Below are 18,524 nucleotides of genomic sequence, written 5' to 3' on the forward strand. Positions count from 1 at the left end.
GCATACAGGTTTAAAAAGGTCTATGAATGTAAATTTAAGACCCTAACCCTGACAAGCAATAAAAACACATTTAGAAGATTTAGAAAGGAGACAAAAAGCGGGACTGAGTCACTAGGGCCAAAGGTGGAGGGGCCCTAGTAACTTTAGCTACTGAAAAATAGCATACCTACAAGCTCAGAGCGTGCCACCGAGTGGTGCGCTGCGAGCTTGTAGATCTGCTATGTTTGAAAAAGTCGGGAAAATGCGTTTTGCTTCTGGGGGTCCCTGGAACTAAATATTTTGAGATATGGGTCCGTGGCCAAATACATATCATTTTGGGGGTCCTTCACATGAAAAGGTTTGAGCAACACTGACATAAAAACATTATTATTATTTTTTTAAAACCTTAGGATTTGAAATATTCAAATTGAAATGGACACATTTTCACGATCTTTCAAAAAAATTGCAGATCTACAAGCTCGAAGCGCAGCCTAACCCGTGCTGCGAGCTTGTATATCTGCTATTTTTCAATAGTTAATGTACAAAATAATTGTGCGGGGGCCCGCAGTGAATCCTTGTACCCAGGGCCCAGAATTTGGCGTGACGCCCCTGATGCCAAGTGAATATAAGGTCATGTTAAAAGCAAATACTCAGTGTTAATTTTCTCGACTAAGACTAAGACTAAAAGACTAAGACTAACCCTAACCCAAGATTTTGATATTTTGTCAATAAGACTAGACTAGAACAATTTCAGAAGACTGAATCTCAATTCAAACAAAGAATAAGAATAGACAAAAAAAAAAAAAAAAAAACATTTCAGGAGACGAAACATTAAGGTTGGGTACCGAAGTCGATACTTTTAATAAAAATTCACCTAAAAATAGGTGAAAAAAAAACTAGTTAAAACAGACAATCTACAAGCACACAATAAAAAAAATATATATTTATGGGGTGCCCTGAGACAAAAGGTTTGGGAACCCCTGCTGTATATACAGGCGATCTACAAGCACACAACGCCTTAGATGATAAATTAAAAAAACAAACTGTTTTGGAAATACAAGGTTTCCACCCGACATGATGATATCATCATGTTTTAAATATAAGTATAATGGGTATATCCCACAACCTAATTAGAATCGCCCCGTGTGTTTGTGACTTTGTCCTTCCATCTGTAACTCCACGTTCAGCAGTTGTTCAATTGTCTAAAAAACATAATACAAAAATCAATAACGCATGTACCTTGCCCAACATCAACTTTATCACCTTCAGATGTGTCTCTACTTCTCATAATCCCCAAATGTTTAAAATATTTTCCCAAATTTTGGCCTGTAGGCGGCTTTGTCCTGTGATGCGATTTACATCACAAATGGGCGTCAACAATCCCAACTGCCTGCAAGCAGACATGGAGTGAGGGGGAGGGGCGCAGTTCCAGAGAGAGCAACATGACAGTCTGTCTGCTTCACACCAAGGGGCTGTAGGCTAGTTATTATTATAAAATTATTAATATAAAATGGTAGGGGTGCCTCGGATAAAACACACTAGTTACCAATACTTGCAGGCAACTTCAAATTCCTCATTAGGTTTCCCCGTCCCCTCCCAACGTCCCAGCTGGGGGGGGGGGGGGGGGGGGAATGTTGTGGGCTGGTCGGCCGCAGCTGGGGTGTCCGGTGCCTGGGGGAGGCGACTGCAGCTGGGGTGTCCGGTGCCTGGGGGGGGCGACTGCAGCTGGGGTGTCCGGTGCCTGGGGGGGGCGACTGCAGCTGGGGTGTCCGGTGCCTGGGGGGGGCGACTGCAGCTGGGGTGTCCGGTGCCTGGGGGGGCGACTGCAGCTGGGGTGTCCGGTGCCTGGGGGGGGGCGACTGCAGCTGGGGTGTCCGGCGCCTGGGGGGTGGCGACTGCAGCTGGCGGTGTCCGGCGCCTGTGGGGGACGACTGCAGCTGGGGTATTCAGGTGTCTTTGATGGCCCAGGTGAGAACTGGAACAGACATATATGAAGTATTATTAACCAGTAAGACTCCCTAATCGGGAGATAAGCGACCGTAGGTCACATGTATACAGTATACAGAGTAGGGAGCAGTGTCCCCAAAAAATGTGGAGGGATCCATGTTGATGACATGAGTGTAGACATACTGTGTAGCGAGTTTCGTGATAATAGGGGAAACATTGGAGGAGCAGTGTCCAAAAATGTGCTTTCAAAAATCGGCCTGAAGGTGGCGCTATATGGGACAGATCCATGTTGATGACATGAGTGTAGACATACTGTGTACCGATTTGAGTGATTTTAGGGGCAAAATTGTAGGAGCAGTGTCCAAAAATGTGTTTTGCAAGAATCGGCCTCATGGTGGCGCTAGAAGAGGGCCATGTGAGAAATGAGGGGTGGGGTCTCCGCGCCGCCGCGGCGGACGAATAGGTACCGGCCCCGGCTCGCCCGGTCGCTCCTAGCCCAAGTTACGGCATTGTATGTGCGCTGCAGTGGCAGGGGGTCCTCCACTGGGGGCGCCACCACTTTTGCATCCGTTCTGGAGCACCAGGAGTCGGTGGTCCCCGGGAATTCCCCGTGAGCAGCCCCGTTGGGGTGGTCATTTGGTCATTTTTGCACATTTGGTCATTTTTTACATCTGGGGGTCCCCCAGGGACCTGGGGGTCCCTGGGACTCCGGGGGTCCTTGGAGGTTGTAGTTTGGCAGGCAAGGAGTGTGTGTGTAAAATCTGGCATGGATCGGGTCAACGGGTGCGGAGATATAAGCAGGGAAAAAGTGTGACGTGTGACGTGTGAGCACATTTGGTCATTTTTTACATCTGGGGGTCCCCCAGGGACCTGGGGGTCCCTGGGGCTCTTCGGGTCTTTGAGGAGGTCCTCTTCAACACTGGAGTGGCGGTGGTGTCTCTCCAGCTGGAAAGATTAAAGAAAAGCAGTCAGACAATCATACAGTCAGATGGACACACACACACACACACACACACACACACACACACACACACACACACACTCAACAATGACTGGATCCAGAGCTGCAAGGTGGAGTGGAGAGATGTGCATTGTGATTCTGGAAAAAGATGGATACATTGTTATTATGTTTTTATTTATTTAAAAAGAATGTGCTCTCCATCTAAATAACGTCATCTGCCCTTTCTTCCGGAGGAGTTTCCTCCCCACACCACCTGCATATGCTGGTCAGGTCATCTGTAAAACATATTTTGATTTGCATAATTTGCATTGATTAAAGTTCACTTACTACTAGAGTGTAGTGGTCATTCTTCTGCACCACTCCCATGACCACATCAAATGCAAGGGCATCGATCTGCAATTGATAATTACATTAGTGACTATGGTGTGATCATAACCCAGACTTTTAAAAGCAAACATTATACTTACGTTTTTTTTACCCCCTTACGGTTTGAGTCCCTGACCAACTGCATGTCCTTTATTGGAAGGACATGGGTGGCCCTTTGCGCTCTTTTGGCCACCCATGTCAGATATGCGTTCACTGTCTACACACAAAAAATGTATACCGTCTACACACAAAAAATGTATACAATTAAAAATCACTTTAATATCAATTACAACACTTGCTCACAAAACAAGACTTACTGCATCCGTGAGCTTTTCCCTTGGTGCCAAGCTTTGCAGGTCAAGGGTTAGTAGTGGGTATGGGCCCATTTTCGCCCACACTACATTACCCTTGATGGCCCGGTCCATATATCGTTGAGGACTGGAAAAAAAAAGGTTGTCATTTGATATTGTAGATGGCATTATTATTCTTGATGTTACATTATTGAATGGGATTTACCAATGGCGTAAGGGCTGCAGGTTGAAGGGCTGGAGGTGGTGTGGAGGGGGCCAGGTGGTGGTGACTGGTGGACAGGAGGAGGCCCAGAGGGGCTGAATGGAGGCTGTGCAGGCCCAGGGTCCAGGCCAGGAAGAGGGCTGGAGTTACTGGGTGACAGTTGGGGAGGGTGGGGAGCAGGAGGCTGACATAAAGGGGAAAGTGGTGGAGGGGGGTGAGCCAAAGAAGAGGTTCCAGCTAGCTTTAATGGGCCCTGGAACCACGCTTGTATCCGTGCTCTTGATTCCCACCAGGGGGTAGTAGTGGTTTTCCCCTTCGCTCCAGGCTAGGATGATTGGCGGGTTCTCGGTGCAGTCCTCTTTTACCAGCACCGGCAGGAAGATGCCAATTTGTTCACTGAACCCTTTGTGAATTTTTTCAAATTTGTGGAGCAGCAAGATGGGTCGTTGGAGGACATTGGCCAGGCCGAAGACGTGGACGGGAGACAGGTCCGGCTTGCCGTCTGTGAAGAACGGGTTGCACAGTTTGATGTTTTCATCCCAATTCTCTTGACGATCCTTTAACCATTCTTCGTATTCCTCATGGTTCTCCTGGAAATGCTTCTCAAGGTTCTTCATGAGGGGGTGCCAGAGCAGCTCTGTGCCCACCAGGACCCGGGACACGACGTTCACCAAACAGTGGCTGTCTCCGGTCGTGTGGACTGGGATGAGACAAACTTTGTTATCGTTGGCCGTCGCGATCACCTCCAGGGTTCCACTGAGGTGACTGGTGGCAGAGGGGTCCTTTGATTGATTGAATATTTTATTAGACAAAAATGGAGAACAGTGCAAGTGTAGTCTATACAATAACAAAGATAGATGTTAGTACAGTACAAGTACAGTTAAAACACCGTCTAAAAGGAGCATCCCAAACAAGTCCGTTTACGGTCTTGTTTACGTTGGAATTCCTTGGTATTCAATTCATGGACTTAACAAATAACAAGTAAAGAAAACATTCAAATATCATTGTTATAAAAACATTGTTATAAAAACACTATACAGTATGTATAGTATAGGGGAAACAAGGGTAAGGGTGCTCACTTCTTGCCTGTCTAGGGGAGAAGTGATAACTACCTCCGCCTCTGGCCTCCTGAAAGGTGAGTTTTCAGGGCAGTTTTGAAGGAGGCCAGTGAGCTACATGTTTTAAGGGAGGTAGTCAATGAATTCCACAACTGGGTGGCAGTGTTGGAGAAGGATAATTTACCCAATTACCTGGCCATATTCTGCGATGGACCTGTGTTCAGGATCGACGAGGAATGCCCTCATGGTCAACTAAAAAGTTCACTTACTACTAGTAATACAGTATCTGGCTTAAAGTCCTGTTCGCAATTTGGTGTTAGGGGAGTTTCTCACCTGAACTGAGTCAGTGGGTCCCTAGACATGAAAAATCACTGAGGTGCTCGTCCGCCATAGTGCCACAAATGGCGCAATGGCCAAATCAAATATGGCTGCCATCGGCTATGATGAAAATCCAACTTTTCTGTATATGCACAGGTAATACCTCCATTTGGACTAATTGGGGTATGGGGAATTCATTTCTGAATGTTTTGACCATTTTGGGTGATTTGGACCTCAAAAGGTCATGGTCAAGGTCATTTTGCTATTCCGAAGACTGTGGGCCATAACTTGGCCATTGTTAGGAGTAAAAACAGGTGCAGTATGTCTAAATCAACTAATGCTGACATGTATAATTCATTTCTGACATTGTTTTGACCATTAAGGATCATCTTGTCTTTGATATATCAATGTCAATGCCATTTTCCAAAAACGATTTTGTTCATTACTTGCACTTTTATAGTATTTTTTGTAAGTTTGTTACTATTTTATTGTAAATTTGTTTTGTTTATAACAAAATACATACTAGTGAGAAATACAACAAGTAAACATCCACATTTAACTTTAAAGGGGGGGTTTTAAATCACACACAACATTAAATAACAATTTACCTCAAAGTGCACCATATTGTGATTGTGTGCATGCAAGTTAGTATGAGGTGTTTTTACAGGATGGATTTGTCATTGTTCCATGGCAAAATATGATGCACAGAACTCCATCAGTGTCGAGTGTCTTGTTTCAGACATGGCAGGAGTGTACAAAAGTCAAAGTGCTCCTTCCATCCATCAGAGCTTGACATTGACTTTTTGAGGCAGTTGTCCTTTGGACAAGTATATTTCCCATTCACTTGTCCGGGGACAAAAGTCACTTGTCCGGATAAAAATGTCATACATTGAAATAATAACAAAAGGACGGCTAATGACCCCCCTTGCTCCCTCCACTCCATAGTATGGGCACTTGTCCTGGACAACAGGACAAGCCTTTATGTCATGTCCTGTTCCATTTTCCATTGGTTCTAGTCTTTCCTCAGGTTCCTTGGCTGTTGCAAGCAAGTGGCAAGAAACGCGCTAGAAAGGTGCCTTGTTGTTCTCAGCAGTTGTACTTCTCTGCAACCAATACTGTGTCTTGTTCTGTCAAGGTCTTTGCCTCTCCAAAGTTTGTTAGATATTGTCAGAAGCCATAACTACATGTTTAATCCTCACCTGGCCCATGCAGTCATCTCCTGTCTCCAAGGCATATGTGCCTTGATCACTGTCTTGGCTAGTGGTGCTCCAAGATCAGACTGCTTGATGCAGTAGAAGTGAGTCTCACCAGAGCCATACTGCTGCCAGATCTCCTTCATCCCCAGTGCTTGGAAATATGGGGTGTAATATAGCAGTAATGTGAAGGAGACAACAACTCTCTGGGGTCCGCTCATAGTTCCGACATCTCATTATTCTGACCATTAGGTTAGTGAAGGTTAGGATAGGCTTAGTTATAATGGAGGCTGAACATGCACCAGGTGTCAGCCTCCTCAATCCTATTCAAGATGTCTGGGATCTCTTCTCCACTAGCGACATCATCAACAGAGACAACAGAGCATTTACAGTATATAGCGCTCTTCTCCAAAGCACTGTACAATATATTTCACATTTGCCCATTAACGCACACATTCACACATACATTCACACCATGAAACCATGCAAGGTGCTCACCGGGAGCAGTTAGGGGTTCAGTGTCTTGCTTAAGGACACTTCGACAAATAAGCAGGAGGAGCCAGAAATCGACCCTGGAACCTTCAGATTCCAAGGCAGCCGTTCTACCTACATCGCCACAAGCTTGAATGGACACCATATTCCGAACACACAGCTGGAGAGCTGTGTGTTCTCCTCAGACACCCAGAATTTGTAAAGTTGATGAGGGATGAGTGCGTCTGTTATCTCTGATGATGATTGGCTCCCTGCAAAAGGGGCTGGAGGTGAAGAGATCCCAAAGATTGAACTAGATTGAGGAGGCTGTCACCAAGCTGCTGGTACATGTGGATTGTGGAGTCAACTGGCCCTATTATAACTAAACCTACCCATAACCGTAACCTAATGGAGGGAATAATGGGTCGCCAGGATTATGAGTGGACCCCAGAGAGTTGTCGTAGTGATACTTCCAAGCACTGGGGATTAAGTAGATCTGGTAGCAGTATGGCACTAGGTGTGCAGCGGCACATGCTTCTACAGCATCAAGCAGTCTCTCATCTTGGAGCACCACTAGCCAAGACAGTGATCAGGGGACATATGCCTTGGAAACTGGAGATGACTGCATGGGCCAGGTGGGGACTAAGCATGCAGCTATGGCTTCTGACCAAATACAATATCTAACACACTTTGGAGAGGCAAAGACCTTGACAGAACAAGACACAGCATTGGTTGCAGAGAAGTACAACTGCTGATACCAACAAGGCACCTTTCTAGTACATGTCTTGCCACCTGCTTGCAACAGCCAAGGAACCTGAGGAAAGACTAGAACCAATGGAACATGGATGGATGCAAGGAACACTTCGACTCTCGAGGATATGGCTGCCTTGCTGATGGATATCGGTGCATCATATTTTGCCATGGAACAATGGCAAATCCATCCTGTAAAAACACATCATACTAACTTGGATGCACACAATCACAATATGGTGCACTTTGAGGGAAATTGTTATTTAATTTTGTGTGTGCTTTTGTTGTGTGATTTTATTTGTCACTTTTATTCGTAAATAGTCTGATTTGCTCATTTAAACACCCATTTAAAACCCCCCCTTTAAAGTTAAATGTGGATGTTTACTTGTTGTATTTGTCACTAGTATGTCTTTTGTTATAAACAAAACAGACTTACTATAAAATAGTGACAAACTTACAAAAAATACTATAAAAGTGCAAGTAATGAACAAAATCGTTTTTGAAAAATGGCATTGACATTAATATTTCAAAGACAAGATGATCCTTAATGGTCAAAACAATGTCAGAAATGAATTATACATGTCAGCATTAGTTGATTTAGACCTACTGCACCTGTTTTTACTCCTAACAATGGCCAAGTTATGACCCACGGTCCTCGGAATAGCAAAATGACCTTGACCATAACCTTTTGAGGTCCAAATCACCCAAAATGGTCAAAACAATATCAGAAATGAATTCCCCACACCACAATTAGTCCAAATAGAGGTATTACATGTGCATATACACCCAGAAACAGAAAAGTTGGATTTTCATCATAGCCGATGGCAGCCATATTTGACATGGCCATTGCGCCACTCGTGGCACTATGGCGGACGAGCACCTCTGTGATTTTTCATGTCTAGGGACCCACTGACTCAGTTCAGGTGAGAAACTCCCCTAACACCAAATTGCGAACAGGACTTTATAAGCCAGATACTGTATTATAGAGTGTAGTGGTCATTCTTCTGCACCACTCCCATGACCACATCAAATGCAAGGGCATCGATCTGCAATTGATAATTACATTAGTGACTATGGTGTGATCATAACCCAGACTTTTAAAAGCAAACATTATACTTACGTTTTTTTACCCCCTTACGGTTTGAGTCCCAGACCAACTGCATGTCCTTTATTGGAAGGACATGGGTGGCCCTTTGCGCTCTTTTGGCCACCCATGTCAGATATGAGTTCACCGTCTACACACAAAAAATGTATACAATTAAAAATCACTTTAATATCAATTACAACACTTGCTCACAAAACAAGACTTACTGCATCCGTGAGCTTTTCCCTTGGTGCCAAGCTTTGCAGGTCAAGGGTTAGTAGTGGGTATGGGCCCATTTTCGCCCACACTACATTACCCTTGATGGCCCCGGTCCATATATCGTTGAGGACTAGAAAAAAAATAAAATAAAAAAAAAGTTGTCATTTGATATTGTAGATTGCATTATTATTCTTGATGTTACATTATTGAATGGGATTTACCAATGGCGTAAGGGCTGCAGGTTGAAGGGCTGGAGGTGGTGTGGAGGGGGCCAGGTGGTGGTGACTGGTGGACAGGAGGAGGCCCAGAGGGGCTGAATGGAGGCTGTGCAGGCCCAGGGTCCAGGCCAGGAAGAGGGCTGGAGGTACTGGGTGACAGTTGGGGAGGGTGGGGAGCAGGAGGCTGACATAAAGGGGAAAGTGGTGGAGGGGGGTGAGCCAAAGAAGAGGTTCCAGCTAGCTTTAATGGGCCCTGGAACCACGCTTGTATCCGTGCTCTTGATTCCCACCAGGGGGTAGTAGTGGTTTTCCCCTTCGCTCCAGGCTAGGATGATTGGCGGGTTCTCGGTGCAGTCCTCTTTTACCAGCACAGGCAGGAAGATGCCAATTTGTTCACTGAACCCTTTGTGAATTTTTTCAAATTTGTGGAGCAGCAAGATGGGTCGTTGGAGGACATTGGCCAGGCCGAAGACGTGGACGGGAGACAGGTCCGGCTTGCCGTCTGTGAAGAACGGGTTGCACAGTTTGATGTTTTCATCCCAATTCTCTTGACGATCTTTTAACCATTCTTCGTATTCCTCATGGTTCTCCTGGAAATGCTTCTCAAGGTTCTTCATGAGGGGGTGCCAGAGCAGCTCTGTGCCCACCAGGACCCGGGACACGACGTTCACCAAACAGTGGCCGTCTCCGGTCGTGTGGACTGGGATGAGACAAACTTTGTTATCGTTGGCCGTCGCGATCACCTCCAGGGTTCCACTGAGGTGACTGGTGGCAGAGGGGTCCTTTGATTGATTGAATATTTTATTAGACAAAAATGGAGAACAGTGCAAGTGTAGTCTATACAATAACAAAGATAGATGTTAGTACAGTACAAGTACAGTTAAAACACCGTCTAAAAGGAGCATCCCAAACAAGTCCGTTTACGGTCTTGTTTACGTTGAAATTCCTTGGTATTCAATTCATGGACTTAACAAATAACAAGTAAAGAAAACATTCAAATATCATTGTTATAAAAACATTGTTATAAAAACACTATATGTATAGTATAGGGGAAACAAGGGTAAGGGTGCTCACTTCTTGCCTGTCTAGGGGAGAAGTGATAACTACCTCCGCCTCTGGCCTCCTGAAAGGTGAGTTTTCAGGGCAGTTTTGAAGGAGGCCAGTGAGCACATGGTTTAAGGGAGGTAGTCAATGAATTCCACACCTGGGTGGCAGTGTTGGAGAAGGAGAATTTACCCAATTACCTGGCCATATTCTGCGATGGACCAGTGTTCAGGATCGACGAGGAATGCCCGTTTTTTCAGGATGGAGCAGTCGAACTATATGTCGCCCTCATTCATGGTCAACTAAAAAGAAATCCTAGTAAGCTTTACGGCTTAACTATTTATAATGGATACTTATTATGAAGTGTTACAAAAAAGGGTGTTTTACCTGTTCCCCAGCCTGTGTCAAAGGGAAAGTACTTCCACGAAGCATTTCACTTGCATGGTACTTTCGCAGGATTACCAGTTGGGCTGGACTGATATATGTGTCACACACCGTTATTTTCCTTACTTCATGTAGGGCTGCCTGTTTAATAATAATAATAATAAATGCATGAATAATAAATAAATAAATAAACAAACAACAATAATAATAATAGAGCAGTACATTAACAATGACATGATAGACAATCACAAGTTGTTGACCAGGACCTTCCTGTCTTTGTCCTGGAGGTCTTGACTGCCACCGTGAATGAAGCAGCTGCCGTCCTTCTCCAGCTTCAAATACTTCTTGATAATATTCTCTTTGGGGGGCTTTGGGGGGTTGGATGCCCCAGAAAGTGGGCACCACCTCACTGGGCAGCTTAATAGGCCCTGTAACGGTGCTATCTGTGCTCTTGATTCCCACCAGGGGGTAGTAGTGGTTTTCCCCTTCGCTCCAGGCTAGGATGATTGGCGGGTTCTCGGTGCAGTCCTCTTTCACCAGCACCGGCAGGAAGATGCCAATTTGTTCACTGAACCCTTTGTGAATTTTTTCAAATTTGTGGAGCAGCAAGATGGGTCGTTGGAGGACATTGGCCAGGCCGAAGACGTGGACGGGAGACAGGTCCGGCTTGCCGTCTGTGAAGAACGGGTTGCAGTTTGATGTTTTCATCCCAATTCTCTTGACGATCTTTTAACCATTCTTCGTATTCCTCACGGTTCTCCTGGAAATGCTTCTCAAGGTTCTTCATGAGGGGGTGCCAGAGCAGCTCTGTGCCCACCAGGGCCCGGGACACGGCATTCACCAAACAGTGGCCGTCTCCGGTCGTGTGGACTGGGATGAGACACTCTTGATTATTGTTGGCCATCTTGATCGCCTCCAGGGTTCCACTGAGGTGACTGGTGGCAGAGGGGTCCTTTGATTGATTGAATATTTTATTAGACAAAAATGGAGAACAGTGCAAGTATAGTCTACAATAACAAAGATAGATGTTAGTACAGTACAAGTACAGTTAAAACACCCTGTCTAAAAGGAGCATCCCAAACAAGTCCTTTTACGGTCTTGTTTACGTTGGAAGTCCTTGGTATTCAATTCATAGACTTAACAATAACAAGTAAAGAATACATTCAAATATCATTGCAGTTATAAAAACACTATGTTTAGTATAGGGGAAACAAGGGTAAGGGTGCTCACTTCTTGCCTGTCTATGGGAGAAGTGATAACTACCTCCGCCCCTGGCCTCCTGAAAGGTGAGTTTTGAGGGAAGTTTTGAAGGAGGCTAGTGAGCTACATGTTTTAATGGAGGTAGTCAATGAATTCCACACCTGGGTGGCAGTGTTGGAGAAGGAGAATTTACCCAATTACTTGGCCATATTCTGCGATGGACCTGTGTTCAGGATCGATGAGGAATGCCTGTTTTTTCAGGATGGAGCAGTCGAACCATTATGTCGCCCTCATTCATGGTCAACTAAAAAGAGATCCTAGTAAGCTTTACGGCTTATTTACACAAGAACCTCTTCATGTGTCTCATATAACATTGAAAGACAGATAGAACAGAGTACTTTGCATAGGATAACATCAATTACAAAAGCAGAAAATAGGAACGAGGGGGGGGGGGGGGGGCAGAAGGGTCCACTATCATACTTAAGCACACAAAAGCATTGAAAGTAGCTCTGCTACTTTATTTGAATCCTGTGGAGAAAGCAAAAGTCATTCTTCGGCTCACTCGTAAGTGTAACGGACCCAGGAGGAGAAGCTTTTATTGTGAAAGGCCTGCCCGGAGCAGCGGAAGCGCATTAGAGCTAAATGACGGAGATTGTCAGTCAGCGTCAGAGCGTCGGAGGAAAAGTTTGGGCTGGTTGTGGTCGGAGCTTAAAATGGACCAAGGAAAGCATGCTGGCCTAAAGGACTGACCAAAAGGAGTGGCACACACACGGACGGACGGACGGACGGACGGACGGACGGACATTCCTAGAGTGGAGCCTTGTCTCGTATAGCACCTCGCTGGAGAAGGGAACAAGGTGAACATTATTTCTTGGTGGTTGGTCATTGGTTTATAATGTGGGTTTTATTGTTGAGCTTGTATTTTCCTTTTCTAGTACTTTGTTATGGTTTTGATATATACGCCTTTTATTGTTTATTGTGGACAGGTGTTGACTTTTATTGCTTATATTGATATGGTGTTATGTTTTTGTTTTAGTTTCACGTTGATAAATAAAGAGAATGCACATCATCAGTCGGACTTGAACCATCATTCCAGCCGGGGCCTGCTACAGTAAGAAGTTGTATAGCGAGGTCCTTGGCCGTGTTTACGGTGGAAGCCTTCGTTTCAAGTTCGTTCTTCAGCGCTTCCATTGTTATGACACCGATGTGCGAACCTGCAGAGGCATAGATACGTACCTACGCACGCGCACGCACACAAATCTATTTGTGGTAAAAGCAAATCTATATAAAAAAGACAGTTAGAATAGATATTTAGCAGAAGTGTCAAGCATGTACAGGTAAAAATGGAGATCCATTACAGCAAGAATTGTTTAAGGCTACTTTTGGGTCCAACTAACTCGGAAGTCAGAATCCATTAAAACTAGGAAAGCATAATTTTATTTTTGAGATAAAATGCATTATTTTATACTTCTGGCAGATATACAAGCTCATCTGCTATTTTTTTTTTGTGACAACCTTTGCTTCTGGGCGTCCCTTATGGAAGCCCATAGGTCCAGCAATTAAATAATAAATACCATAAATTAAAAAATCAATACCACAATGATATAAAATATACAATGATAAAAATATATATATATAAATATATATAGGTTGTGGTTTGGAGCCAAGGAATGTGTGTGCAAAGTATGGCATGGATAGGGGCAAGGTAATGTATGTATGGAGTCCTGACCTATGGAGTCCTGACCTAAAGGTTGAGAAACACGATTAGATTATATCATAATTATTATATTAGCCCATAACTATACATACCTGATTATAGCTATAACTAATGACTTTTGGGTCTTTGTCATGAGGTGCTATTGTGATACAATTAATGTATCAGCCAAAAGTTTGGCCTCTTCCTTCTGGGAATGCTACGAACAGTGGTTAGAGTTTCAGAGTGTAAAAATGGGTCCATTTGTATCGGCAGCTTTTCCAATAGTTTGACAGTAATGCAGCACATTTACTTGAGTACTGTACTTGACATAAACCCACCTCCATGTCTCCCTTGTATTCTTTGTCGAGCATCACCCTCGCCTCCTGTGAGCCACTCCCTGAGAATGAATACACAATATTACACACAAAAACACTTGGGGGCCATTGTCTTAAGACTAAAAACATAATATCCATAGCCAATAACCAATTTAATTCTGCTTATGTACTGTAGATTTGAATCCTAGACCTTAGACTAAAGTTTCCTTTCACAGGTCATGTAGGGCAAATTACCAGAAAGAGCGAATACACTTCCCGACACCGGCGTCTGCCGCGGAATTGCCACGACCGGCAGTTTGAACGCACACACTGGCAGGTAGGACCGGCAGCCGCCGCACAGACCAGAAGGTCCGGCATGTAGGAATGGCGGCCGCCACATGGACAGGTAGATAGGACCGGCGGCCGCCACACGGACCGGCAGATAGGACCGGCCACCGCACGGACCGGCAGGTAGGATCGTCGGCGGTTAGGGTTAGGTATACTTTTACTGAGGTTAGGGTTATGGTTAGGTAACGGCCGCCACCTGACACGGCAGCATCGCGGCACCTGCCGCTGCCGGGAATTATATTCGTTGTCCCTCCAAATTACTCAATGATCTCTTTGCTTATGATGTAAAGTCTTAGGAAATAAAGCTAGTTAAAGCTTGTGGCTGGTCCCTTCATCTACAGTAGTAGTCTCTGTAGGGTTACCAACCGTCCCGTAAAATACGGGATCGTCCCTTTTTTGGAAACTAAAAGACGTGTCCCGTATTGAACTGAAACGGGACGCTCTTTGTCCCGTATTTTAAGGTTGGGGGATAAATATGAATGACGGGATGATTTAATTGAGAAATGACAGCGATTCTGCCTGTCAGAGAGCTTCCACTTCCACTCTGCTCTCCTCTGAGACGACAAGTGCTGCATCCCATTGCTGTGAGAGGCGCTGCGCTGTTTGTAAGCAGCTGATTGGCTTATTAACACAGTGTTGCTAAGACACTTTCTCCGCCCCCTACACACTCCCTTCCCAAGCATGGGCTGTAGGTTCACTCCACAAGTTGCCTGAGGCTGCGAGAGACGATACGAGTGCGTGCGAGCGACCATACGACAGTGCTCGGCTCAGAACATTGTTTAATGTCTTAAAAAAAACGTGTGCCAGAAGATTGTGTACAAACATATTAGACATGAATCTATGATAGGTGATAGGCTAAACAAAAAGGTGAAAAAGCAGGCAAGCAACAGAAAATAAGCCATGGATATTGGTATTCCTGGGAACACTACAGTAATCTTGTCTGCCAACTAAAGCGACCCCAGACAGGCTGGTATGTGAAATAAGCATGCGTTGATTTTGTTTTTAAAACCTAATGGTTATTGGTGTATGCCAATATGATTAAACTAGTGTTGGGTAACCAGAGAGTGGGCACATTAGGACCAGGTAGACCTAGGCGATATGTTTTGGAAAATTGAGAGAAATACAATATAGGACTACACTACATGATTTTAAGGTAATAGGTTAGCTGGCCCAAAGACACCCGAATTAATATTGTGAAAGGAAAAATATGATTTAATAGAGGAAAATACCCGTTTTAGCCAATTTATAACCAAAAATATCCGATTTTTCGCCCCAAAGACACCCGAATTAATATTGTGAAAGGAAAAATATGATTTAATATAGGAAAATACTCGTTTTAGCCAACTTTATAACAGAAGATATCCGATTTTTCGGCGCCGCCTACGGCGGCGCATGTCTCCTTAGAAAGTGTCCCGTATTTGAAACTCTGGGAGTTGGCAACCCTAAGTCTCTGGTCAGGGAGAATGAGAGGCCGATGCAAGGATACAAAGGGCTTTATATAATAATTGGAGGTCAGATGGTATGATGGTTTCTGTAACAATGACAGAACAAAATGTACTATATGTCACAAATACAATGTAGGAATGTAATACCAAACTCAAATACAGTACGCCAACATGGGCCAACATGGCATGAACAAACAATTCCAACATGTGAAATAAACAATCAAAAATAGCCGATCTACAAATCAAAATAGCTCACAGGTTTCAGAAAATAGTGTGAAAGAACATAATTTGTCAGTGCAGTATTAAATAAATCAAATAAAACTAACACATGTCAAACAACTTACTGAGAGCGAGCATTCACACATCCTCTGCCTGACTCTCTGAAGGTCAAAGAAAGGTGGTCAAGATGGCTGCAGGGCTTTTTATAGGGCTAGTCAAGGCCCCCTAGGTGCCTAAACACTGCCTGACCTAAAATATCATGAATCAAACAACAGGTGCACCACCTAGTGGCGGAAGGGGGGAATTCTGCACACAAATTATCACAAAAGCTGCCTGGGACAATATACAGTATTTCAGAAAGAAACATTAGAGCAGCCAGAAACAAAACAAATAATAATAATACAAAATAACTAAACATGAAAAAGCTTTCATTGAGCTACCTGAGGAATTAAGAAAGAACATGTTTATTATGCTATGATGTATTTGTTGTTGCGGCATAGCACAACGATTGTGCACTTTTTGAAGAAAGTATGACATTTCTACCATAGTTAGTACATACCATAAGGTTTATTTTTATTTGATCCCTGAGGCCCGGGAGAGGTCAAATTCAAGATGGACGCCAGTCCAGCGTGTCTAATGTTCAAACACACACAATTTTGGAACCAAACAGAGAAGGACAACAAAGGTGTCCTTTCCAAATAAGTTATGGATGCCAATTCATTTGGTGATACTTTTGAGATAATCAGAATTCAAGAAAATGCATTTAGGTCAAGGTCAAATTACATTGAAATTTGGTGAAAAACGAATAGCTGGATTCAAGCAGGTCTACAGTACAGCTAAACATATAACTTGCCCAGATTAACTGAACACATTGTAGGACTCAGCAGAGTCGTGTGAACATTTTAAGCTATAAAGATGTGTATGAACTGTTAAAATTGTAGGTATGATGGCAGTTTAAAAAAACGTGTTTAAACGGTGAAATTAACTATTGGAGTTAGAGTGCATATTGAAAGTTCTGTTGAAATTAAGTGAATACACGAAACATTGCTTTCCATTTGGACACTTGTTGTGGTTATACGATACAATACAATAGCCTTTATTAATCCCTTAATCCAGGCAGTTCATAATTGCCTCTATTTGAGGCGGATGCATTCACACCAACAGAGAACTGTATGCTGTAGCGAATCGAAACCACAGTTTTTTGGAGGGATTTTCATTTGTTTCTTTGATTCGAAAAAGAAGACGGATGCGTCTTCACACATACCCAAACGTTGCACATTTTCCGACCATACGCTACAGAATTCGTTTTAATCACAATAAACCGTGCCCGTGTGAATGCCACCTTAGATCCATTTCAGCGTTCTGGATCCAATCTGCTCCCGTCTATTTAGCGATGCCGCTGATATCTTAGGAAAACTCAACATTTCACTCAGTAGAAAACAACTTCAGATCAGTTGAATTTAATCCCTGAATCCTTAGTGTCTGTATTTGAATTAACCAAAATGACTCTTGGAGCCTGCATGAGAACAGCCACTTATGCACTGTGCACACTGAGTGTAGCTCTGTTTCAATTTGTTCACTAGTTTGTGTTTTGGTCTGTTACTCTGTTCATCCTAAGTGTCTCTTATTTTGTAGTAAAGTTCTTCTACTTCCTGTGTGTCCTGCTAACTGTCTTGTCTCTCCACTGTGATGATTGGTTAAGCCCTGTCAGCTGTGTGCTGTCTGCCTCAGCCAATCACAGTGTTGATTGTTCCTTGAGTTCACCTGTTTCTAGTTGTCTCCCTGTCTATATAAACCCCTCTGTTCCTCCTGGTCTGTTTGATCCATGAATGAATCCATGCTGAAGTCACAACGTCTCAGAACGAACTCTATGAGCAACCGAAGGCTACGCCACTGCTAGCTTTCAAATCAACCTGCTAACTGACCTATAATATGGTCAATAAGCAAAAAACAAAACAAAAAACAACACATTTGATGGCGAAGCCCTGGCCGTTTTTCTTTTTCCTTTCTGTCAACATTTTTTAGTCCATTCCCTCAAAAATCAACATTTGACGGCGAAGCCCTGGCCGTTTTTTTTAAACTCCATAATCCTTTACCTTGACTTTTTATTTTGCTGTTTGTTTTAGTTTTTTCATCAAAAAACACATTTTACGGCGAAGCCCTGGACGTTTTTTCTAAAACCCTGACCCTGAGTATTTGTTTTCATTACCGAACACTTTCACATCCCAGTATTTCTCTGTTATGATTTATTAAAATAGTTTGCAGACTGCAGTGTCCAATGTTGTCTCACTGCTCTACAACTTCACCCACTACGTCTGTAACATTGAGAGCTTTATCCATTGATGATGATGATGTTAATAACTTTATTTACATCGCACTTTTCAAAACATAAACACAGCATACAGGTTTAAAAAGGTCTATGGATTTAATGTAAATTAAAGACCCTAACCCTAACCAGCAATAAAAACACATTTAGAAGATTTAGAAAGGAGACAAAAAGCTTTGGTCTCGGTGCAAAAACTGATAAAACCTAGGTTGGGTACCGAAGTCGATACTTTTAATAAGAATTCACCAAAAAATAGGTGAAAAAAAACCTAGTAAAAACAGACAATCTACAAGCACACAATAAAAAATATATATATTCATGGGGTGCCCTGAGACAAAAGGTTTGGGAACCCCTGCTGTATATACAGGCGATCTACAAGCACACAACGCCTTAGATGATAAATAAAAAAATAAAAAAACGTTTTGGAAATACAAGGTTTCCACCCGACATGATGATATCATCATGTTTTAA

At 43.5% G+C, this 18,524-nt stretch overlaps 2 protein-coding genes across 4 annotated transcripts; both read right to left on the reverse strand.

The window, feature by feature from the left end:
- Window positions 1-2,704: 2,704 nt before the first annotated feature.
- On the reverse strand, window positions 2,705-5,437 carry LOC308302256 (deubiquitinating protein VCPIP1-like). Of its 3 annotated transcripts, XM_080746516.1 has the most exons (6): window positions 5,017-5,437; window positions 3,770-4,548; window positions 3,571-3,691; window positions 3,355-3,470; window positions 3,215-3,280; window positions 2,705-2,871 (listed from the first exon to the last, which is right to left on the reverse strand). In XM_080746516.1, the coding sequence occupies exons 1-2, from the start codon at window positions 5,068-5,070 to the stop codon at window positions 3,913-3,915; spliced, it is 690 nt and encodes a 229-aa protein (XP_080602642.1). In that variant the 5' UTR covers window positions 5,071-5,437; the 3' UTR covers window positions 2,705-2,871; window positions 3,215-3,280; window positions 3,355-3,470; window positions 3,571-3,691; window positions 3,770-3,912. The 3 variants fall into 3 exon arrangements, with proteins under 3 accessions (XP_080602642.1, XP_080602640.1, XP_080602641.1); XM_080746514.1 differs by lacking the exon at window positions 3,355-3,470; XM_080746515.1 differs by having other exon boundaries at window positions 3,215-3,470.
- Window positions 5,438-5,679: 242 nt separating this feature from the next.
- Window positions 5,680-15,865, reverse strand: LOC308295765 (deubiquitinating protein VCPIP1-like; the record flags this gene model as incomplete). Its single annotated transcript, XM_080738812.1, has 7 exons — window positions 5,680-8,602; window positions 8,677-8,791; window positions 8,868-8,989; window positions 9,081-9,859; window positions 10,509-10,646; window positions 13,740-13,798; window positions 15,853-15,865. The coding sequence occupies 5 exons, from the start codon at window positions 15,863-15,865 to the stop codon at window positions 8,953-8,955; spliced, it is 1,026 nt and encodes a 341-aa protein (XP_080594938.1). The 3' UTR covers window positions 5,680-8,602; window positions 8,677-8,791; window positions 8,868-8,952.
- Between the last annotated feature and the right edge of the window lie 2,659 nt (window positions 15,866-18,524).

This window comes from Nannobrachium achirus, assembly GCF_963921795.1.
Source record: "Nannobrachium achirus genome assembly, chromosome: 2".
Taxonomy (NCBI): Eukaryota; Metazoa; Chordata; class Actinopteri; order Myctophiformes; family Myctophidae; genus Nannobrachium; species Nannobrachium achirus.